The 26,113-nt window shown below is 39.0% G+C and overlaps 1 protein-coding gene across 1 annotated transcript; it reads left to right on the top strand.

Moving 5' to 3' along the window:
• Positions 1–311: 311 nt before the first annotated feature.
• Positions 312–20,217, top strand: LOC113078281 (heparan sulfate glucosamine 3-O-sulfotransferase 3B1-like). The gene is made up of 2 exons (XM_026250607.1): positions 312–1,228; positions 17,334–20,217. The coding sequence occupies exons 1-2, from the start codon at positions 651–653 to the stop codon at positions 17,950–17,952; spliced, it is 1,197 nt and encodes a 398-aa protein (XP_026106392.1). The 5' UTR covers positions 312–650; the 3' UTR covers positions 17,953–20,217.
• The last annotated feature ends 5,896 nt before the right edge of the window (positions 20,218–26,113 follow it).

The raw sequence follows: 26,113 nt of genomic DNA on the forward strand, positions 1-26,113 counted from the left end.
ATTAAATATACTAGGCTTATAGTTTCTACGAGAACTTTGCTGAACTTCCCAAATCCTGATTCTTTTCTATACCGTTCAGCTGCGTTAAATTTGTAACACTTTGGAAACTCCCAGAAAACGTTATAAAAGGATTCCGATGGTTCTCTATCCAATAAGAGCGTTTAATCGCATCTGCGACCAAGTGCCTTGTCTAAAATTCCCGCCTATATTGCTCTCTGATTGGCAGGCGTCTTGAAACAGCCCCGCCTTTATTAAAATGAGCGCTCAGCGGTAGGCTGGCCCTGTTGTCAATCAAACGCATCAACGCTGTATAAGGTCTTCTCTCTGGAAAGCGCTCAGACACTCGAGGATGCGGCCGGGAGCAGCTTCTGCGGCTGGGGATCAAGTGCACCGGTCGGTCTCGATAGTTTTCTCGTTTCCTCCCGCAGATATGAGCAAGAACAGCTGACTGAACTCGCATTCCAAGACGTCCCGTTCACTTTGGGTTTGAAATGAAATACTTTGGGTTATTTCACGTCTGAGGATTTTATTGTGCACTCCAATGGCTTTTAAAGACTCCTGAGGAGGGGATTCGACCTGGACAGAACTGTACCTGATGTCACTTGTCAATATGTCCAGCTGGAGTGTGATGGTCTGCATGCACAGGGCTTATGGAATATAGCCTGTTCTGTCACCATTTTTACGCACTCTCTGTCAGTCCCGTGAAGAAGAAACTCGGGCTCCTCTTCGTTATGCTGCTCCTCTGGGTCTACATGCTGTACTCCTGCGTGGGCTACTGTGCCACTATGCCACCAAGTTTAGTTGTGGACAATAATAATAACAACCGAGCGAAGGAGACGGATTTCCTCGGGAAACATGCCGAGGCAGAAAGTGGCCGGCCGGACCTGATGATGTCCAAGCTCCTGTCCAGACCGCAGAGCTCGTGGACGGAGGTAGAGTCAGATTATGACGAGCCCTCGATCCGGAGAGCTCCCAGAGACTTCTCTAAAGATGAAGCGGACGCGGACCGGGCTGAGGAGTGGGACGACGGCAGGAGAGTTTCTCCGCTGTCGAGTTTCTCCAACGGCTCGGGCAGTAAGAAGCTGCCTCAGGCGATCATCATCGGGGTGAAAAAGGGCGGAACGCGCGCGCTGCTGGAGTTTCTGCGCGTGCATCCAGATATTCGCGCGGTCGGAGCCGAACCTCACTTCTTCGACCGTAACTATGACAACGGAATGGACTGGTACAGGTAAGAACGTTAATAATAAATATGCTAATTTACACATCATGTAGCCTACTTCTGTTCGCCTATATTGTTCTAAAATGAAGTAGATCCTACCCTTTCCAAAATAGCTTTTTTTTTTTTTATATATTTATTATTTAAATATTTTTAATTTAATGTTTAATTAGTTTGATCCTCAGAAGTTTAACAATGTGTTGGAATTCTTTTCAACGATAGTTAAATTGTAAATTTAATCCCGACTTAAATTTTACGCGTTTAATTGCCACATTTACATAATAGCCTAATTCATATTGACTAACGAATAACTTCGTTGTACTTTTACGACCACTTTGAGTTTAATTAATAGCCTACTACCCTAAAATTCACAGTTGTAAGATCGTAAATTAATCGTAAATTTAAGCTTTAATTGGAATGAATGGACTCCTGCAACTTTTTTAAAATTATTTTTATACAGTAAGAAATACGCCTACGATATATTCAAAATGAGAGAACACGGAAAATATAATGTAGTCTACACTGCTTTTGAATTCAGCTAGGCTACTCCCTTTTTAATTAATAATTTATCTGTGCTTTAATAGTTTGACTGCTGCGTTTTTTTTTTTTTTTTTTTTTTTTTTTTTTTAATAAGCACTGTGTTATAAAATAACACAATTTTATAGCCAGTTTTTAACTCTTTTCTTTCTTTTTCTTTTTTTTCAAGAGCGAACCTTGTCTTCCCTCATGCATTGGTCTTTTTTGTGTTATCTGTCATTCATTATGTAATTTTACCCTTTGGCTCGATCTCAAACCTTTCTAGGCAAACAAATGTAATTATTATTATGTAAATGGCATGTTCTGTATGGTTTCCATTCAGTCTAGAAACGCGTAGTTGTAGAAGCGGTCGTTTTCAGATTCCAGTTTAAACATTTACTTTGGTATCGCTGTTCCTGCTACTGTCCAGCTATCAGACTCGGCGCTGAATAGTTGAGCGAGCACAGTGCTACGAATACACATTAATTCAGAGGGATATAATTCAAATAAACACAATAGGTCGGCAATGACACAGTTTTTTTGTGATTGTAATATCTTCGGAGGTGACTCGTGTCCGACCGCAGATGACGCAGTGGTCTCTGTTGGACACACTGATCATTGCAGGTTAACGGACCTCTGCTTTAGCGCTCACTTTTAAAACTTGTAAAATATACGTTCTGCATTTTTATTTATTTTTTATTCCTTTTTGGCACATACCTCAGTTTTACTCTACAATTATCTTAAACACGAATGCAACATGATAAGAGAAAAAAAAGTAGAAATGACAGAAATTACTGTCGATTCATAAAGTTGGATGACAATGATGCGAGCATTTCAGAAGTGTGACTGACCTTAATTTTCGGTCTCTTAATCAAGAGAAATAGACTAAATGGATAATAATAATCATACATGAAAGTAATTAGTAAACATAATGGGACCAATAAAATTAGAAGCTTGTGAAAATTGTACTATATGTGTTTATAATGTCTTGAATATAAGTTTAGCTCAGCACTCAGCACAGGATTTTTTTTAGTTAGCCTACTTAAAGGCCTGTGTTGCAGTATTTAAATGTGATGACATTTTGATGAAACTATTTGTTAACATTATTAATGTTGTACTGTAAAATGTATTGAAACAAATGCATAGCTTGTATGAAATGAAGCTGAAGAAAGAAAGGGGGATGTTTTTTTTTTTTCCTTCCTTTTTGCCCCAGAGTCTGTCTCTGCTTACCCCAGACACAGAGCGGAAAGAAACACTCACTAAGTTGATAAAACAGTACTGGACTGCACGCCTGTCTCTCTAAACAGATTTGCAAAGGTTTGAGGGGGTGAAAGCCCAGTGCTTTTAAATATATGCGACGTATCAGGGCCCCTATAACAAAAAACAGGACGGGCGAAAGAATGGGCGTTGTAGTGAATGCTCGGTAGTCCAGCTTAGATGAAAAGGGAGTTATATTCATGGATGTTGAGAAAGAAGAAAAAAAAACAAAGATTTATTTGATTAATTATTTAAATGTTGGGGCCTCACTTCAGCCTAATGCAAATTTAGGCTTGTACAGCAAAATCAGTCAAGATTGTTCAAAAATTGTTCAGATTCTTACATGTCCTTCATTTGCTAAATTAAATTAATTGATCACTTGGATTATCCTATCTTTTAAAACACACACATATAATGAGAAAACCGCCAGAAGTGTTAAATGGAATTTAATTTATTTCAATTAGAGTTGTACTGAAAAGAAACCTGAAACAATTTATTTTTAAAATCACCAGGGCAGGGTTTTATTTTTTATTTTATTTTTTTTCAAATCAAGTAACTTTTTTTTTTTCTTTCTGGAAAAAGTGAAGTTGTCTGGTTAGTGGATGTGGGATGTAAAACCAGGGATTTCCTCTAAAATGTCTTTTTATTCAAAATTGTCCTTCATATTAAAAAAGGAAAATGCTCCAAATGAAGAGCAGATCCTTTCCCAAGTTACATAGTTGATTGAAAGTAACTCTGTCGAGTAAACACCAGATAAATTACATGTACAAATCCAGTAGATGAAAACACTGGGCGTTGAAGGGTATAATGCTTGTTTTCTACTCTTATGAGAGAGTTTTCTGTCTCAAGTTTTACAGGATTCACATGCCATCGCAGCTGGTTTGAGTTGGACATTCGATGCTACAGCGAAATTCTATATCTGGCCACTGCTGTTTGGTTTGAAGATACGGGGCACAAACAAATACAGACTTTTTTTTTTTCTTTTGCTCTTACTTCTCTCTCTCTCTTTTATTTCTCCGACGTCTCTGTGTGACCTGGTCTAAAACGGCATTGGAGAGTGTGTAAACCCTCTGTGCTGACATGACCGTTTGGTCCCTTCTTGTCTTTTTAAAGAAGTGGAATGGCCAAAGTATTTTTTTTTTTTTTAATTTCTCTCTCAGGACTGAAAATGACTCTAAATCTTAAGTTTTAAGAGTGTCCCATATTCAGTAAAAGTGATTTTCTGTGTAATGGAAGAGTTCATAGTGCAGAAACGATGCATTTTTAAATAATCCCAGCGCATGGAAAGCATGCAAGTCATTTTTAATAAGGTGTTTTACTGTGGATCTGTTAACTCTGTTTATCAGAAAGTAGTGATTAACCTTTTTGTGCTACAGTGAGCTATAGAAAGAAATATGGCAGATGATCTTTTGTTCCTCAGTACTGGTTAGACCTGTTCAGGCTGTTTTAGATACTGTAAGTCTGGTGTATGATTCATAGACATTCAAACATTATCTGCAGGCACTTCACATTTTGTTATGATCTTCTCCCAAGAATGTCTGGTCAATGTAAAGTTTATAACAACTGCCAGTTTATTTGTTAGAGATATTACAGTGAATAGCTTAAGTCGTAGTGGATTGAATTGTTGAGTAATAACTTTGGCAATTCTCCTTTCGCAGTTTTCAGTTTCAACTACATTTCTGATTTGTGAGACCTTGCAAAATCTCTGCTGGTTTTGCTGCTTTTTCGCGGAGACTCTGATGATTTAATAAGCAGTTGAGTTGGCTTCTCAAAAATCCCACACACCCACCCAGACAGTCAGGGTCCCAGCTGGAACGGCAAACGTTGTGGAGGCCCTGGTGCTGCGTTTGACTTAATATTACATAATTTTCAACTCTGCCAGAGCAGTTTTTTAGTCGACTCCTCCTTGCTGGTTTTCAACCATACTGTAAACAGATACTCATCTGGTTACTTTTAGTCTGTGTATCTTTCTCCAGCGAGTGTTTGAATGTCAGGTATCTAGTAGCACAATGCAATCCCCGACTCCATCCTGAGATTAAGGGTGTGTTTTCTGAATAGCAGCCATTAAACAACACGGTCTGTAACCGCAGGCCAACAAAGGGACAAGCGGAGCATTGTTCCGAAAGAGGGAAGTGCTCCGCAAAAAATCCCGTTCCGCCATCGGACCAGAGAACGCTCTTGAAAGCATGTCACTTGAAAGTTCTGAAGTGCTTGGAGGGCTGTAACCCCCCTGCCACCTTGTCCAGATAAGCACTTCCATCCATGGAATGGCTAGTTTTGGATGGATGCCTCTGCTTTTGTACCCACACTCCATGGGGTGTTCAAACAATCATGTAGGTGACCCATACGGACACTGGGGCCAGTAACCCCCTCCTCCCCGCTTGTACAAAGCAGGGGCCACATATGAAAAAGTTTCAACTATTGTTGTAAGTTATACAGGGAAGCTTCTAATTTGGCACATTACAAAATAAAAGTAAATAGTAATTTAAAAATGAACATCAGGACATATGATATTATATTGCTTTATTATTGTTAGTATATTTTATTTAAATATTTTATCACTGAAAGTAATAACTTGATTTGGTGACTGCTCTGATGGATTCAGGGAGTTGGTGACATTTCTAAAAGCAACGTACCCACACTCGCACAGATAGCTAAGACTCTTTGGGACTACATGTATTGATTAGTTTACGCTGTGCCGGGCTCTGTGTAGTGTTGGGTCAAAGGTCTTTGTGGCTTGAGTTATCTGTGAATCAGTTGAGCAACGTTGTCTCTGTAAAGACCATCTGCACTGCAGGTGAGACCCGATCATGCCCTCCTCCTGCCTGAAAACACACATTTAGTTATTAAACTCCAAAATTGATGGGAATTAAATGGAAATGTTTACAGTATATATATATATATATATATATATATATATATATATATATATATATATATATATATATATATATATATATATATATATATATATATATATATATATATATATATTAGGGGTGTAACGGTTCACAAAATTCACGGTTCGGTTCGATACAATACACTGATGTCACGGTTCGGTTCGGTTCGGTTCGATACGTTTTAGATACAGCAAAATGTAAAAACATCTCAACTTTTCAGAATGCCGCAAGCGCACCGCGGGTCATGTGACAAGAACCAACCAATCAGCTTCATCCTTTCCCGTAACAAGGTTGAGAGCTCAGCCAAGATGAAGGAACAGCTGATCATAGTTGTATATGGATTGCAATTTTGAAATAAATTTAGTAGCAGAGCTACTGCAAGCGATTTTTAGAGCTGCAAATCCATTTATCCTTCGCTGAAATTTCCGCGTCTCATGGAGAGAGCACGTCATTGTTGCTTAGCAAAGACAGACGCCTCAGGAGAAAGACGCGCTTAGCGTTTTCCATGCGTTTTTAGGAGCGATATGTGAACGGCCCCTAAGGCGCTCGCTCACTCAGCACGCGCTGAAGGCTCGTTGCAAAATGTCTAATGCATTTAACAGACCAGAAATATAAGATTTGTATTCCCGCTGGTGTACCCTGTCATGTTGCAGATGCGACATACCGTTGTTTTTTTATCCACCACTCTCTTGCCATCACCATTATAGCTTAAAGGGAATCCAAAGTGCACCCAAACACCAGACCTGTTGGTTATTGGGGGATCTTTTTATTTCTAGTCTGTTAAACGCATTGGCTATTTTGCAACGAGCCTTCAGCGCGTACTGAGTGAGCGAGCGCCTGCTGAGTAGCCTAACATAAACATATAAGATGGTGTTTTTTTCTTCTTCGGGAGTGTCAGGGGCGTTGCCTGTTACGTTGTTTGGGTTATTGGGCTACCTTGTTGAACGCATATCATTATATTTCTATCTCTCTCTTTTTTTTTTTTTTCCAAATATAATTAATTACTCCAACGAACCGTTCGGTATACATAATGCGTACCGCGTACCGAACCGAAAGCGTCGTACCGAACGGTTCAATACGAATACGCGTATCGTTACACCCCTAATATATATATATATATATATATATATATATATTGGTTCAGTACTTTCTTTTTTGATTGAGATACTTTGCCTTCAGTCACTTTGGTAATTGGTGTAATTTAAAACTATAAACTGATCCCAGGTTAGGATTAAGGAGCAGCATCCATGAAAGCAGTTCGGTCTCATAGTCGAATAGACTTCCTCTACTCAGCTGGATCTGAACCTTGACCGGTCATCCATTCAGCAGTCAGCAGGTTGACATCCTCTATTGAAAGCCTGAGCAGAGCTGACTGAGGACATTCAAAGGACTGCCTCCAAATGATGCTTTAGTGTTGGCAAAACTGCTCAGCATCCTTTAGACCAAAGGATTACTCTGCTTTTGTGTTCAATCTCAGCTCTGTTTCTGCTTTCTCCTCTTGTGGAACTCATCTCTCACACTTCTGAGAAGAGAATCTCGTTCCATCTTATCTTCTCCATCTCCTCTTTGTTTTTTTCTGCTAAACCTCACATTTTGACTTATATATGATGTGTAATTGTAGAAGAACATAGATAAAGACCCTCTCGTACGTGTCTTCTCTCCTTGTATCTCATATTAGAGTCAGGCCCCACATCGAGCTCTAGTTCCCCCATCAGAGGCGGGGCTTTTGTAGGCCTCAGTGCCCACATAAGGCCACCCCCAACCGGGCACATTGGTCAGAGAGAAAGTGGGCCCCTACTTGAGCTGGCATGGGTTTACCAGTGGGGTAGACCAAGCAAGGAGGGTCTTAGTCTAGAGAAAGGGGCTTTCATTCGCCAAATTACCACCGGCTAATTGTAAAAGGGATGGCATGGGGAGAGGCGGACAGTAGAGGCCCACTGTGGTGGTCTGCCATTGAGAAACTACAGTCTCCTCCAGAGAAAAGCAAAATAACATGGCCGCCCTCAGCAGGAACCTCCTGTTGGAGGATAAAATAAAGCCAGACAGGAACTTGATGTCAAAAGCTCGTGTTTCTAACCTTCCTACTGGAATATTATCTCTCATACACACATTCAAACACCCAGCATATGCAACCAGTGACAAACAGAAGATGAGGTATTGTTTATAACTGATCATTCAACTTTTTTCTTCCTATTATTGGGAAATAATTTACGTATAAACTCTCTCTGGTTGATTGGACCGTTTAAAACCAGCTATATGCAAATATGCAAGATAAAACCCAGCCCCTTCCACCTTTTTTCACATTTCAGTGGCCTGTTGTGTACGGACCCTCCCTCTGAGCTTGCAGTGAATTGGGCTCTTTTTAAACGAGGCGATAATTTGGATGTCGGATGTTAGAATAATGCTCTCTTTCTTCAACAAGTAAATGCTCATTCATTATAGCTAAATAAACAGCATTTACAGGAGCCTGGGGGCTTCAGCACGCGGTCCGGTAATTGTTGGCCCATTTCTCCTTCCAGGTCTGTCTCCTCCCAAGTGTGTGATCATCAGAGTTCATTTTCTGAAAGTTTGACGCCCTAAGGAGGATTATTAGCAGAAGCAGTGAGAAGTGAGAAGAAGCTTGAAGTGATACTATATAACTGCTGACTGCAGATTATTTTTTTAGAGGCACAATGTTTGTTTGTGCGTGTGTGTGACTGTCTGTCTATCTGTGAAGAAAGTGAAAAGCAGAGGATCAGGGAGAAGTAGAGACCCCCTGAGGTTTCCATTAACCCCAGCGAGAAAAGAGCAGATAATTAAAGGAACACACACACACACACACACACACTGCTGATGTGCCCAGAGGAGCACAGCATGAGCTGAGCTCCAGGGCAACAAAGCCAGTGTCTCCCTGTAGCCCAGGAACTGTCACCACTTTTGTCCTCTCACTTTCTCTTTTTAGCTTTTTGCATTGTTTTCTTTCTTTCTTGCTCTTCTAGGAAAAGAACCAGCCATTAGAAAATAAGTAAGAACATATGACAAGTCTGTATGTCATCTTTTTTTATAGTGAGAATTTTACTTTTTTACATTGTCAATAATGCACAGATTTACTCTGTTACTTTCTACTTCATAGTCTCATATTATATATTATATTGTATATAATGTTTCATTGCATTTAATGATGCACAATAAATAGATATTGAATTGTTTATGTCCCACTATTTTTAATATATAAGTGCATGTTCATTTTCCCTGTTGTTCCTTATTTTTAAGTTTAGATTAACTTGTAAAAAAATGCTTTTAACAGTTAATAAAATATTTAATACACTTAAATTATTTGCATAAGTTCATTTATATTATAATTTACAATACAGCTAAAAATCCATTATAATGCTGTGGTGCCTTTTTTTTTTTGTTTCAGAATGGAATTTTAAAATTGCCCTTTTTTACTTATTAGCTATAACATGACAATAAGTACAATTATACACGAGTCAGAATTTAAATATTAGTGCATACTTAATTGCATGCATACTCTGTAGTACTGTATGTTTTCACTTCAGCAACCAATAGGAATATCATTAGCTGAAGTCATATCAGGAATGAAAAGACTTGAAAACAAACCAAGCTAGCACGTTATTAGTTGACTGCTTTTTCTTGGTTTCATAGCCCATTTCTCAAATGTCTCTTCAAATCTGCATTATGTGGTTGAATGGCTTGTCCTCTTGGCACCAAGACTTCAGATCTTGTTTCTTGTGAGGCCGTAAGGCCTTCTGGAACACGGACAGCAGAGAGAAAGGAAAGCAAAAACATTTGTCATCGTACTCGCAATACATCAACATGCCTGCTGAAATAGCAACCCCTGAAATCAAATTACACCTGTGACATCCGCACTCGGCTGATTACTTTCAGCAGAAGCATTTGACAGTGATCTCTTTGTGTTTCATGCCAGTTACACTGTCTTCAACTGGTGCTGATATACCAAAGTGGACTGTAGCTAGGCTACCCGCCAAAAATACATTTGTGGAGTTGCCTTAGGAGAGATCTGTACACTCTTGTTAGTCGTCTTGTCTTATACCTGTAGTTTAATTGTCATTTCTGGTGCTATCACCACTTAATTTAGCTACTTATGGGTAAACAATGAAGAATACTAGTCTGGAAGAATTTGCAAACCATTATCCTGCAGCGTCAAAGTAGTGCAGCTGTGCTGGAAGCCTCTGATGTAACCAGTTGACAGACTTGGAGGAAATTCCCAGCTCTTTAAAGCTCACCTGTCTTCAAAAGCTCCTCAGCTGGAGCAGATCTTGTGCCAAGCAAAACAGGATGTAATACGTGCATGCATGTGTGTTCTTGTGTTTGAGTGTGATGGCTTTGAACATTGAAAAATTTATTGAAATCTTGAAAATCTTGTTGCCAATTTTACAACAATCTAGCGAGATATCCTACTGTCCGATGAGATGATCGTTTTGACATGCCAGCAGAACTATTTTACTTTCCAGCGTCAATAGTATGTGTAAAAAAATACAAGGCAACATTTAGACTCAAAGCAAAACTGCACACTGGCTTTGTAGCTTTGCTAATAGCCTTAGTAAACAAGTTAAAATCTCATCAAGTCTAGTTACACTAAACACCGCTAACAGTCTAGAGACTCGTTGTGTCACTCAGTGGGAATGTAAATGAAGTGTGGGACTGAGTCCGTTAAAACCCTCTACAAACACCCAAAGTAAACAAGCTTATCACTGCGGATTAGCAAGAGCAAGATAAACACTGGGGTACTGGCTTGATCACTGCTAATAACTCAAGTAGATTCAATGGAAAGGCTATTGTTTGTGGAATTACTGCGAGTGAACATGGGGCAGTCAATACTTAATATAGGATACAAAATTATATGCATTGGGCGATTTGTTATAATGAAGTGTGTGTGTATATATATATATATATATATATATATATATATATATATATATATATATATATATAATTTTTTTTTTTTTTTTTTTTTTTATAGAGTTGCATTCAACAAACTGATTTTTTTATTTAATTTACTTTTTATTTACCTTTTCAGGTTATCCATTTACCACCTAAATGTTTGGAAATACCCTAGACAAAACTGAATTTTGGTTACTATCAGCATAAATCATTTATTTTTGCTAATAAATTAGCTTGCGATTGTCAAGGACAGGTAATAATGATTTTAAATGCCTGCAATGCCTACTGGATTAAATATGAGCCAATTTTTATTTTTTATTTATTTATTTTTTACGCATTTTTGGGTCGACGTACCTTAATCGTAAACATCAAAACATAGTTCTAGTACTTTTGTTCTAGTATGTTCTGAATTAAAACTTTTATAAAATGTGTTGTTTTTTTATCAGTGCAAAGTCATTTATGTACAAAATAATGATTTGTGCTGATTTTGTCCAAAACCTCACTTTTTACAGGGCATAGTATGCAAAATGTTAAAATGTTAATTTATCAGACCTTTAATTTTCAGACAAAAGACACACACACAAAAAAAAGTCAAAAATAGACATATTCAGAGACCACAATGGTCAGGTGGGTCAGATGAGCAGTGACAAATTCATCCTACTTACTTTTTTAAACAGAAGCACCTCTCCAATAGAGTCAAAGTTGCCAGCCCTACAAACAGATCTTAAGTACATGCTACCGAGGTCTCAGTGATTTATGTGTGTTCTGTCCTTCTCAGAGGCTGCTGTGGTTTCAAATGAGTTTGAGAGTGAGAGAGGGAAAGAAAAGAAGAAAGAAAATGGGCCTGAAATTGTGGTTGGCACAAGTCAAGCCTAGACCTCAGTATGATTGCTGAGTAGATACCCTCTCTCACGATACTCACTTTATGTCCAATGTCTTTCTATATACAGCACTACAGGGAGACCTAAATATATTTTTCTGCCCTTGACACCCTAAAGCAGACCAGTCTTGATCCCAAAACCAAAGCCCCCTGCTCTGAGAGAGAAAATATACAGATTAAACAACTCAATGTTTCTCTTTAGTGTTGAGGGGCCAACCGTTCACAGTTTCAAGCAGATGTTTTTAGCCCTTAAGACACAGATAAAGTAGTTTTCAGAAAGCCTGAGTCTGGCTGCTAGCTCAGCAATAATAATTTAATGAGAAACTAGATCAGCATTAAGGTATAACCCTCTTTAGAGACGACTCTAAAGGAAGAGTGTGTCTATTTTCAGAGGAAGGCAGGTCGGAAGTGTCTACAATCCTTCTCTGTTCTTTCATTATTTATCAATGAGAGCAGTCGAACCACGTGAGAGAGGCTTTCTCCGTCCATCGGATGCAGATCCAGTGACGAGATCCATCAGCGAGAATGTCAGAAACTGAAGCTTAGACACACCAACACCTTAGACGGGCCCGACGTAGATGGCCGTTTACACCTCTTTATGTTCACGCCAGGGTTGCATGGCAAAGATCAGAGGCTGAGGAGAAACCCGAGGAAGAGCTAGACGTGAAACGAGAAAGGTTATGCAAGGTAAAATATAGCCATTAGAATTTGGGATATTCATAAAACACTCATGCTATTACAATATACTGTCTTGGCTCCAGCTTTGCAGGTTAAGAGGAGATCTCTGGCAATTCTCACTCAGGAAACCAACCGTCAGGAGGCTCTAAGTGGCTGCGTACCTTTCAAAATACAGCGGTAACTTAAAGCTGCTGCACACATGCTCATCCTGGCTCTGTCACTCGCTATTTTTCTCTTTCTTTTCTCCCCTCGCCACCCCATTACCATTCTCCTGGTGCTTGTGCTATAAAATCCAGCTTTCCTCCATAGATTTACGGCTGCAGTTTTGCTCTGCGGTTAAATATATTGTCAAGGCTCCAGACTCTGCGGGGTGTATTTCAAAACTACAGCCTAGCTAAGGTCTCTATGACGACAAAGAGCAGAAAATATTGTCTGTATGGAGCGGCATGGGAGGTGCCTGGATTTACCAGATGTAGCCACACGGCCTCCGTCCCGGCAGGCTTTCCAGACAGTAAAGAAGTGGTCACTTGAAGTCATGCTTCAAACTAGAACTTTAAATGATTTAGCCCAGAGAGAGACGGTCGCTTATCAGCTCACTCTCACCCGTACATGACGTGGCAGCGGACTTTCTCCTGAACAAGCCCTCTGTTTCTAGTATTGGCCATCGTCTTTTTCATGCATGAATGTCACATCTGTGTATTTCCATCCTCCATTTCTGACAGTCTAAAGTGCAAGGGGTAAAAGTGCCAGCCTTTTGGTAGGGTGAAGTGTCACTCAGACACTGTAATCAATAGTCTGATTATGGAACCGAGGCTATAGTGTGTGAACCACTGGTTGCAGATGTAGAAGACTATTTTTTATTATTATTTTATTTACTCACTAAAATGAGTTTCAAATCTTTTGTTATTTGTTATTTTTCATTTATTATATAGTATTATCAAATGATTTTATTTAACAGATTTTATTAAAGTATATATATATATATATATATATATATATATATATATATATATATATATATATACATATGCACATACAATTTACACATATATAGTCATATAAAACTTTGAGACAAAATGATGGAGAATCAATGATGAAAACATTAATTTATGAGTGAACGAGCACTTAATGATTATGACACACTTTCACTCTCATGCACAGGCAAACTCTCAAACTACCATTCTGGAACAAGGACTGCCATTTCACATAACTGTTCTGCTGCTCTGCTCTTTATCTTACTAGTGTACCAAGCCCAAGCAGCTGAGCTGTTAAACTCATTGGCAATTAATTTAAGTTTATTTGACTGCTGAGACTTTATTGCACTGCAGTTTACTCAGACAGCTCTTCAGCTTGCCGCTACTGCAGCAGCGGTGAGTTCTTATGCTTAGGAGATGTCTGTCAAAGACACACACACACAGGTGTTCCAAAGTTGTGTCTGTTTTGACTTGCTCTTCAGAAACAAAGTGCAGATATGTCTGTGTTTCTATGATCCCTCCAAGACTCAAAGCGGTAGATATAAAACATGCTTCTAGTCCCAATCAGCTGGCATGAATATAACCATAATAATGCCCGAGTTGAAAGACAGATATACTATAATCCTTGTCACTTGAAAGCATTGAGATCATAGATAAAGCAAGATTGGGGGCTACTGTTTCTATCTCAAGCAAAACATGCTCTTCTTAATAAAACAAATTCGACAGAGGACAAAAACATTGTTATAAAAACTCCCTTCTGTGTCTTTTGTTCTCTGTTGTGCTTTGGTCTGTCATTTTCTCCTTTGTTGATTTATCTCTACTGGATAGAAAGCCTTTCAACATGCCCCTCAGGGTCATGGAGTAAAATATATTGGAGTGAAAAAAAAGTTAACTTTCTGATGTTCTCTCCAGTTTAAACAAGGTGCACTAAACACACATCCAGAGTTGATCCAGAACAGCTATGATAATGGGCAGAATTATGAATGAATTACGACAGAAAACCCAAGAGGCGAGGGCAGTCTTTGACCTTGCCTTATCATTTGAGAGGAGTGACCCTTTTTATCAGTAGAATCATTTCGAGCACTCATATCCACTTTCTAATCCCCATTTTAATAATTAATACACAGAGTATCTTTACCTGCTCCAGTGGCAGCGTGCGCCTGTATGCCGGCGAGGCACACGTTCGGCTAAAAGAGCTCTCCACAGCCTCCTCTCGCCCAGCCCTGAGAGAGCTGGAGAAGTGTTTTCCACTCATCCTTCAATGGACACCCTCCCCCTTTTCTCTATGGCCTCTCCACGGCCCTTGCGCTTTCAGATCATTGAAGGACAATGCTCGGTTTTCAAAGAAAAGAGGGGAAAAAAAGAGGGCCCCGGTGTCAAAGCTTTGCCTGTGTGCTGACGGAATGTCTAAAAAGAAGCACCTCATAAATCAAAACCGGCAAGAAAGGCTATTGTTTTTCCGAGAGCATGCCTACTTGTCTTCCTCAACCCCTTTCCTCCCTCCCTAACTTTTCTTTTGCCCTCTGCCAAAGTAAAAGAAGTGAGGTGAGAGAATCGTTGGAGGCTTTTACGTTTTTTAGTGTCTTGTAATCTATCCATCTATCTATCCTTTCATCCATTCATTTTCCCTTGTTTTTCTATTAGCAATTTTAATCCTTTATATAGAGGGATATATCTGTGTTTTGTATCTGCAGTTTGTGTGTGTGTGTGTGTGTGTGTGTGTGTGTTTCTATACTCACCAGCACAGTAGGTGTGGGTGGTTCATTTAACTGTAAAAGCCTGCATTATCTCTTCACCTCATTAGCACCACACATGCACACATACAAATGGTTTGCTCCTATTGTGCAATAGTTAGTAAATATCCTTTTTTTTTCTAAAACCACACACTAAGAGGCTAAATATTAGTAAGCCAACACATTTATATTTCTTCCAGACTAGAGATAAACAGTTAAACCGTGCAGATGATGGTACGAGAGTGCGTCACTGCATAAAAAGGCTCTAACATAATCTGTTTTCATTTCACAGGGATTAATGAGGATTTTTTCCCCTTGTGTTCTTTCCCTCAAACTCTCACTCCAGTGTTCTGACAGAGCAGTAATCAAACTGATATAATCATAATTGGATCTGTGGCCAGCTCTTTAGAGAAGCCATGTAACCACACAAATCTGCCAACAGTTTTCCATCAAATAAATCAACACGTTACCTCCTGCAGCCTTAGGCTGTTCTCGCTTTCTGAATCCAGCGCTGCCTGATTTTCAATTGCAAAATGGGGATTTTTTCACACATAGTTTCAGCTGTGTGATCTTGAAAAATCCTTTAGTGCAGAGAGTTAGTGCACTGCAGTTGCTGTATAGCAAAAAAATAATAATAATAATAAAAAAAAATAGCAAAGTGCAGCAAAAATCTAGGTCTACAGCAGCACCTGGTATATAGTTTTGAAATTTATGTCCGCATTGAAACACTCTCCATTGGTTTTGTTTATGATAACACCTCTCACTGCTTTGGTGCTGAGGGGCTCTCACCTCTAACTAGAGAACACCAGTGGTAAAAATAGTCTGGCTTTTACTGAAGACTGTTTGGAGAGTTGGAATAAACTGATCCACTGAAGTGTGTGTGTGTGATATCCTTCAACAAATTGTTTGCAGACTCTTGAATTGCCCGTAGCCCCGTTTCCGCAGGGTGTAAATACGCAAAGCAGGATTACACCAGACGCTGACAGCGCACTTCACAATGCGGCAGTAAATTAGCCCTGGTGCGAACAACAAGGCTCGATACTCCAGAGACAACAGGCCAACAAGAGCTTTATCTGTTTGCCCACTGATACCCCAAGGAGGCTCATTCTAGGTCTGTTGACGTCTGAGCATGGTTGAAATTCACACTATGTTATCTATACTTATCTCCATCCCTTAAATTTGGTGTTCTGTTATTTTCTTTGGTTGATTTGTCATTATATATCATCTTCAATGCCTTGAAATTTTCAGTCAGCAGAAGCTAAACTTTCTTCAGATGTGTTTCCGCACTTTTTAACACGTCAAAGTTTCTAAGCGTGTGTGCCAATGAAATGGGATCCATGCCCCCATGTGTCCATCAACGTCCTCTGTTATCACCTCTTCCACCATAATCCACTCTTCCTGATTGGACAGAGTTGTGAAACCAAAGCTTGCTTGGCGTTAACATGCGTGTTCACTTTTCATTTAAAAATGTCCCTTGATTGCGGTCCTGTACATACCCTATCCATTTCACCCTGTAACTGCCTTAAAGCGGATCGCTGTCTTTAAACAAGGCTGAACAACTTTCATGTGGAATCCACATATGTTTTGAAGGCCTTTGCTAAGTGTGGTCATTTGTGTCGGCCTCTTTGAAGTATAAGTCTTTGTTTAGATTTGGGTGGTCAGTAGTGTAAGACCCTTGTTGAGGTCATACTTTGGAACATTATTGGAATCATATTCAGAATCCGCTATATATATTTGGACGTTAAAATAATGAAGCATAAACATTAATTGTTGAATATTGGGAGTTCTAAAATAAACTTTATAATGTTATGTCTATTAATGTAATGATGATTATAATACTAATTATAATCATATACTAACATTATATATGATTATAATACTAATTGTCAATACTCAATATTCATAATGCATATGTTTTTATGTAGTAGTCTGTATGAACAGACTTGAAAAATGCAATATTGGTTGATCTAGGCATGATTTTTAGGAAACAAAGGAGCAAATAACACTTCTCCAATGCTTCTGTATTTCATTAGAAAACCCTTACTCTAAAGTAGCAGCCATGCCATTTAACATGGTTTATGCATCTGTGTCATAGTATGCATGTTTTGTTTCGCAACCGATGCAAATCACATTTAACCCAGAATCAAGGCCTTGAAATCAGCTCATTGATTGAGGAGTGCCACATGCTCCATCTGTTTGATTGCATTATGAAAAGTTTTGTTTTCATTAAACCTCCATCTTTATCCCATTTCGTTTCTCTCTCTTTCTCCATAGGGACCTAATGCCTAAGACTCTTGATGGCCAGATCACCATGGAGAAAACACCAAGCTACTTTGTGACCCGCGAGGCTCCGGCCCGGATCTATGCTATGTCCCGCGACACCAAGGTGATCGTGGTGGTCCGGGACCCTGTCACTCGAGCCATCTCTGACTACACACAGACACTGTCCAAGAAGCCTGACATTCCTACTTTTGAGAGCCTGACGTTCAAAAACAGGACTACAGGGTTGATCGACACCTCGTGGAGCGCCATTCAGATCGGCATCTACGCCAAACACCTGGACAACTGGCTGCAGTTCTTCCCCATGAGCCAGATCCTGTTCGTGAGTGGAGAGCGGCTGATCAGTGACCCGGCCGGAGAGCTAGGCCGCGTGCAGGACTTCTTGGGGCTCAAGAGGATCATCACTGACAAACACTTCTACTTCAACCAGACCAAGGGCTTCCCTTGTCTCAAAAAGGCAGAGGGCAGCAGCAAGCCCCATTGCCTTGGTAAAACCAAAGGCCGGACCCATCCAAACATTCACCCTGAGGTCGTGCAGAGACTTAGAGACTTCTACAGGCCTTTCAACATGAAGTTCTACCAGATGACTGGGCATAACTTTGGTTGGGATTAACCGTGAATGGAAGACTCATTGTTTTCTTTCTTTTTCTGTGTATTTGAAATGGCAAAAAGACATTGAGATGATTGCTATGTATATGTAAAATGTACAGAAATCTATTTTATAATAATTTATTTTTAATTTCTAAGCAATTAATTCACTAAGCTGCCTAAACATACTGTACATAACGTCCGGCCCAACTCTAGTCTCACCACCGACATTCCACATTTTTGATTTGCTGTGCGTATTTCCATTCACAATTAATTTAATGGTGCTTCCGAAATTCAAAGACAGACAAAAAAGTTTGTTACGGGTATTGTGCATTTACAAACCAACAGCGACTTTATACAGTTCTACTTGTCTAGTGATGTGTATCTTTGGGAATGGACTATATTTCACTCTCTGACCACATTTCGTGTTTCATTACACTCCATATTGGCCTTCTACATTCGGCCGATAAGCAACAGAGCTGATCCGATGTGTTTCTTTACTCAATAGCATGACGTTCAATAGCCCTAATTGCTACTTACAGTGTCACTCATGTTTAGAGTCGAACGCTGGCCTTTCCTGTAATGAATGACCAATCTGCCGATGGCTCAATCGTATCTCAGACAACAGCAAGGCAGCATGTCGACATTATGCTAATCGCGTAACATATCTGAACTGATCGATTAGCTTTTCTCCCACCTCAGAAACGGCCTGCTGTCCTGTCTGAAAGGTTCAAAGGTCAAGATAGCATTGAAAGGAACTGGATTTGTTTAAAAAGCAAGAGCCAAATGATGACATATAAGCCTCATAGATGGCAGGCCCCTATGTTTATGAAGAAGCTTTACTCATACTAGAATATAAAACCCCTAGCGTGAAGGAGTAGCGTTTCTCATTCACCCCATCAAAACGCGTTTTCCGCCACATCTCAGTTCTCTTCTTCTTGCCAAATTTTAACGAGCTTGAATCGAGATGCCTCATTGTTCATCTTTTTCTCATGCAAGCCTTTCTGTGCTTTTGTCTATGTTTCTACTTGAAAGCACGGAAGACAGTCGGTCGCTCTTTATCTGTGAAATTCATCCTGTGACCACTGAGATGGCGGCGGTCTCGAAGGCAAGATGAATGACTGGGCTTCATGCAGCTCTGGTTACTGTTCACTCAGAGCACCTGATTCAGGATCAGCTCACAAGGTGTAGAGTCTGAAGGGTGCATGGAGCCAACATGTCACTTTTTATGCCAACATCATGCTAAGATGCTGTTCCTGGGGCAGAATTGAAGGGGTGAGGTCACAGGGAGGTTTTAAGGCAGAATATAGCATTACGAATGTACTGAATCTTCGCCTTTATCACCCGTTTAATATACTGGAAAATGAAATGCAGAGGGAAGTGTTTATCTAATTGTTTGTTTTTGGATGGATGCATTTAAAGAAAAAGAAAAAAACATAATGAAAAAGTTCTGTATCAGCTCACTGATGCAACATGCTGTGCCTCGGACCAGTCCTGTGCTAAGCCAACTTCCTTTCATTTAGAGAGGAGATTGTAATATTTATCAGCTGTGAAGACACAGCCGTACGATTCTTGTTGGCCTTCTAGTCTGAATTAAGGTACATTTCCCAGGGCATTTTCCCTACTTTATTCAATTCATCAAGTAATCAAATGTTCTGAGGAGGCAAAAGAGTAACAATGTGAACTGTAATCAAATCATCAAAGCTTATTTCTTGCATTCACATTGCATTTAAAAGCAAATCAGTTGGATGATGGCAGTGAAATAGGGTCAAGCAAATTGTCATCAAATGCTCACCCATGGGCCTCCTGCGATTTTTACCAGTGCAATTGAGATTTTGGGTTCAGAAACAACTGTCCCGGGATGTTGAAGAGGAGCTTTATTGCTCAGGCATTTTCTGGGTAAAGTTTGTCCCTCACTGATTACATGTGAACTGCATATGAATTCTGATCTGTCAAAAGTTGGTATGAGCAACGTTTCATATCTTTGCTCACGGTCAGGCAGTGTGTGCTGATGCATCTGTTTAATGGTTGAGTTTTATTCAACCTCATAGAGATATCCAGATGTTAGAAATGTTTGTCTTACTCGGAGTATAACACAAATACATAGACTAGAAATGATCTTTATGTACAAATGATGAGGAAGACATGTAAACCAAGTATTTTGTGGTATCAAAAATTAATTTTACACCATAAAAGAGAAAATGGAACGGATGTTTCTAGATAATTAAATACTCAACATTCATACTTTTGCTTTGTATGAAGAATAAAATAAAATATATATTTTACCAAACTACTTGACTCTGTCTTGTCTCTGGTCACAATTAATGTGCCGCCTTGTAGTATAAGACATGATAGATAAACAGTCATTGACTATTAAGTTTGAAATGTGTTTCTGAATTTTAATTTGGTATCATTCTAAAGAAAAATCAAATTTTTAATCGGTTCAGTTCTCCCATTAAAGCTTTAATTTGCATCTTGATGTAAAATAAATTCTAAGACCAGTTACAAATCCTCAGTGAAAAAGTAAATCTGCATAGTGTACATTTCAGTAGAATCTTAGTTTGAACCTTTTTTTTTTTTTTTTTTTTTTTTTTATATACCTATACAAGTATGCATTTTACATGTAGTTTCTTGACTTTGAAATCTTTTAAAGGTCAAGCAAGGTCACTATATTTGCACATGACCCTTCTGAGCTCCCCTATACCATATATATATATATATGCATTAAACATTTTTAAATATAAGCTAGATTTTGATACAGTCATCACTGAAAATAGTTATAACATGGTCTGAAAGTGAAAGGAAGGAATTCACGTTCACAACTCATGATTTATTTTGCTATAAAGCTTAAGATTTATTAATGCGCCCCACCATTTGTAGTGTTTTGTATATATTTACTGTTTAATGGCTTGTTTTGTGATTCATTTTACTGTGTGACTTCATTTTCCCCTGTTGCTGCCAAATCACTGTACTCGTTTATTTAAAGGCAGATTTAGGTTATGGCAGCTATTGATCATGTTGTCACAAATAGCTGGGTTGTGCTTTAGTGAACTCTACCTTTTTCACAGCAATAACTGGGTTTTTAGAATAGTTTTCTAGACCGTACGGTTTTCTCTAAGGTAGTTTAGTCTAAGGTCTTTGTAGTTTCTTTACAAATGATTGGGAGAAGGATTTGTGCAGCATCTACATCAGCACCTACTGTAGTACACCTTCTTTCTCCATATTGCCTCATATAGAGGAGACAGTCGGTGGATACATTCCTGCAGCCCACCCACTGACCCTCTAATGAAAGAACATCTCTGTCCATGTACCTGTGGTGAGATCCACCAAACACACTGGTGTACTTATTGCTGGTCAGAGCCGCTGGCTATCAAACAAGACTGCAGTTCTTCTTTTTCGGGCAGTGCAGTCTCTGGGGACAGGTGATTTGCACCTGGGTTAGAAAGTGTGGTGGAGCAGCATCTGCCATGGACACTAAAACCTTACACCTTACAAAGCCCTATATGGGTCACCTGGGGATGTATGAGGGATCTTTTGTGTTCTGCTGGTTGCGCAGGTTGCTTCAAACTACTTTATCCACCCCCCCAAAAAGTTGTTTTTTTTTTTTTTTTTTTTTTTTTTCGGTAAGTGTATGTGTGCCATATAGGCAGATTGGACAGTTTAAAAGTAGGAAAAGGTGTTGTATTTATATTCCTGGCCTGCTCTTGAAATCAGTAGTTGTTTCCATCCAACTGAAAATGTAATGTTTGTATTAGTCAGCATTTATTTGTTCAAGAACACAACAAAACTATCACATTCAGACAGTTCTGGGAGATCATACTGTAGTAATCATAATAATTTCAGCACATTATTCAGTCACATGACTTTTGAAGAAAATCAAATAGCTTATTTGATGCATTTGTTGAGTAAATGTGCATTCATGCATATTCCTGTGTTTATACTGAATACAGTATCCACCTCATGCAAGCATATCTTTTTTTCATAATGCATTCTGGAAATATTAGTGTCTTGATTTCATTCCAAATCCCCACCCACCCCCACTCCCAAAATGCAATATTGCACAAAATTAGCTGTTGTCACAACAAAAGGTCAAAATGCTTTTGCAGTATATTGTATCTTTCCTGAGCAATTTTGTTTGCAATTTCCTGTGTAAATTTTCAGTTTTTTTCCTCCTGAGTATCTGAGATGATAAAGGTCAAAGTAGAGAATCACACTTTATATATATATTATATATATATCAAAAATTGCATAAAATATCTGGAAGGAAACATAGCTTTGGACACATAAATGCTAGTATGAAATTTTTAAATCAATTGAATATTAATTCATTCTTGAATCAAATCAAATACTACCCTATTTCTATAGTGACTATTGCCACTTTCATCTGTGTTTCCAGCTCTTTTTTTCCACTCTAAGGGCCGGCTGACATTCTGTAGGGTTGACATGTACTAAAAACACAGCTGGCTCTGGAGAACCCCCGATGGAGCTGAGGTGTTACCCGATCTTAGAGATCCTTGGCTGGAATAGAGCAAAGACGAGCTTTGGGTGACTCCTCTGTCCTCCAGGGGAGCAAAGCATTCTAGGGAATGGAGATGAGGGCAAGAGCCATAAGCTCTGCTGTAAACAACAGGGAGTCTGCTGCCCACACGGCAACACTTCCATGTTGTTTGTGTGCAGCTACAATAATTGTAAATTAATCCCAAAACCGCCAGTCTACTTATTGTTTTGGTAATTGCTGATTGGAAGGATTTAGAAGATTTAACTCAAATCATTCCTGCTGGAATTTGTCACATATTTAGCTAACTGACATACCCTGTTAGAGATAGCTGAAAATAATGCCATGAGGGAACAAACTTGGCCTCGTGAAGAGTGAGACATGTCTCAGTTTTCCATTTTTCTGCGTCATGCCATAATTGTTTTCCTTTCATCAAGATAACAGTCAACACCGGCGTGTCTGAGACTAGATAATTGCTCACCATAAGCCGAAGTGTAGACTTCATTCCGGTTAGCCTGTTTACATCATTCCGACTTTACTGGCCTCCATCCAAATCCTCATTCTGTTGGCATGACCCAAACCGATAAATGATGAACCTGATTTGGCGGTTTACAGGTGAATGACATGTCTCTTCCTTAAAGACACGAGGGCTCGGATCCAGGACACCTTCAGAGGAAGTGTTTTTGCTGCTGCTGTTAAGCTCTGGGCACTGAATAGTATCCAGTAATTGCTATTTACTCCTAACCGATGACTTGCTGTCGTCGCAGCCGCCGCAGGGATGTTGTGGGTACCGCTGCTATTGTTTTTGAGGTTTGGATGGGTGCAGACACCTGGCCCTTTCTTGACACGCAAAGCCCTCATGCCCCAGTATTTATCCCCCCCACGACCCATGACTGTGAATGCTTTGTAGCATATTTGATCCGACTGGATTTAACCAGCAAAAACTATTCCTGAAGGCCTACCATGGAGAAAAATATGTCTGGCAGTAAAGAAGGTAGGAATCAATAATTCAGCGTGCTCAGACCCCATGATACCACATTCATTTGTGAACTACATGATGATGCTTTCCATTAAAAAGTGGCACATAGTGTGCAGCAGAAGCACTTTCATGACAAAACACTCCTTCATTTTTTGTTATAGTTGGGAATGTAACCAACTTTGTTTTTCTCTTGTTGCACATTTGTCAAGGATGGAGGAAAGAGAACTGGCAGTAAATTATGGGTCATTTACACAAGAGTGTGTCAATCAGAACTGGATTGAGAATTCCTTTGGAATTCCGAATAAATCCCTACATTTTAGTTGAATTTGAATAGAGGTAAAAAAAACTCATTTTGAATGCAAAGAAGTAATAATTAAAATTAATATAATTATTTTATAATTATTTTTTTATCTTGGAAAGCAATGTTCTTCCAAATGTTGACTATTAGCTTGGCTTGTTTGAAACAACAACAACAACAACAACAAAAACATTCAGTTCTAAAAGTTAAAGACTGATAGATATGGTGTTGCAACTGGGAAGTTTGTATTTATGAGTTGAGAATCAGAATTTTGACATCAGGTATGTTCAAATCACTTTGGTTGGAGCAAGACAACAATGTACCTTTTTTACAAAAAAAGAAAAAAAAAAGAATATATATATATATATATATATATATATATATATATATATATATATATATATATATATATATATATATCTCATATTTTGTACATGCATCTTAGCTAGTTTTACTGTAAATTAATTGAATTCCAACAAATTTACTAATAATGCAGTTGCTGCATCAATGGCGTCCTCTTTCTCGTCTCCAACTTGAAAACTTGAGGCTCAAATAAAATCCAGTTTCCCACTCAGAATTACAACTTTGTGGTGGTTTTCACATGCATTCAACATGTTTTTGACATGTTTTCACCTCTGTTTTGAATTACGGTTCAACAAATTCATTTTTCTCCCATTCAAATCCAATTCAGCTTCCTGTGAGGTGTGGCCAGTTTCAGTTCAAGAACTTGTGGCTGCTTTTGCCAGAGTTTGTGCTGTGGTCTTGAATCTTTGAAGGAAATCCAAGAGCATTGTTTTAGACACTGAAAATCAACAAGTTATAAACAAGTTATCCTGGCGCATTTCTCATGCTCTTTAAATGTCTGGAAAATTCCACTACTCTACAAGTTCGTGTTTGCTGTGAATCACGTTCACGGTGTAAAGGAGCTGTCCATTCTGTGTGACATACAACACTCTCACAGGTGTTTCCTTCAGTTTGGAGTGTGTGTTACTCCATTGAATATGCTTGTGTGCTTCCTTTCAGTTGATAATCTACACTCATGCCAACCAGATTAAACATTTCCCATCACTTACTATTATAAAAATATCAAATTTTGATCATCACACCTACTGAAGAGCATTTGGCCAACAGACAAGTGTCAGGAAACACCACAGGTTACCTGTGCAGGATCTCACTGAGGTTTAAGATGGGGTAACTATTGCAGGAAGCAGCATGCCTGATCATGCAGCTGTCTTTTTATGATGGTGTTGGCTTAGTGTAGACATAGAAGAGGAAATGTAAATAAATGCCATGGTATGTACGCAGGTGGGGATAGACATACAAAGAAAACAGAGGGTTTGGAAAAAGTTGTGGCTGGATGAAGGTGTGTGGTGTTTAATAGAGAGCTGGATTGAATCTTACGGGCACTGTAGATACGTGCGCCCTTTTCTGCAGCTTAGAATTTGAATGAAAGAACTTTGTTTCTAATATACTATTACTGTTTACATTATACAGTATTTGATCTGTGCACAGTTTGTGAATCTTCTATGTGCATTGAATACCTAGAAGAAATACTAGGTTACAAAATGTGAGGTATTCTAGCATTCAGTTAACTATAAAGAACACTGCTATACAATGCATTGCGCTTAACTACCATTCTTCCTACTATATTTTTTGTGACAGAAATATTAAGAGTAGTATGCACTGACGAATTCAACCACTATCTCTTTTCTTGACAATTTTTTTGATTAGACAGCTATTTATCGCATAGCCAAAAACGTAAATGTAACAATAGTACAATATACAATAATATGTATTAGCATACTACACTTTGTGTGTCTGCAGAATATAGGATGAATTAATAATTTGACGCCACTCACATAAGCTCATATGACAACAATCAAATATACTAAAGAGAGGCATTTATTATTGCATAGTGCCTAACTACCGTTAAAAAAACACAGTAGTAAGCAGTGTACAGTGTTAACGGAGTGTATTCAGCTAGTGATAATTCAGTACATAGCTGGAGAGATTCTGTATATGTGCATGCATGATTATCTCAGATTAAGTTGGCATAAGGACATGTCAAATACTAGTTTAATTGTGTGTCCTATTAGCGAACATCAATAGCAACGAGTGGCGTGGCGTCATAACAAAAGACAACTGATGAAGATACGAAACGACCAGCTGTGCTCATGCTCGTGCTCATGTGTGTTTTGATTGCTTTTGGACCCCCCGTGGAAACACTTAAATGTGGTCAGACACACTGACTGAAGTCCATCAATAATTCAGAGAGCAGGAACATTTTGGTTGTGTGTGAGCACGGCAATGGGACAATTGACTCGTGTCCCTTCAGGAAGTCTCTCCCGCACAGACGAATGGATGATTCTAATTTGCTGTCTGATGAGACTCTAGTCATTCTCAAAGGCTGGAGG

The sequence above is a fragment of the Carassius auratus genome, unplaced genomic scaffold, assembly GCF_003368295.1.
Source record: "Carassius auratus strain Wakin unplaced genomic scaffold, ASM336829v1 scaf_tig00025094, whole genome shotgun sequence".
Lineage (NCBI taxonomy): Eukaryota > Metazoa > Chordata > Actinopteri > Cypriniformes > Cyprinidae > Carassius > Carassius auratus.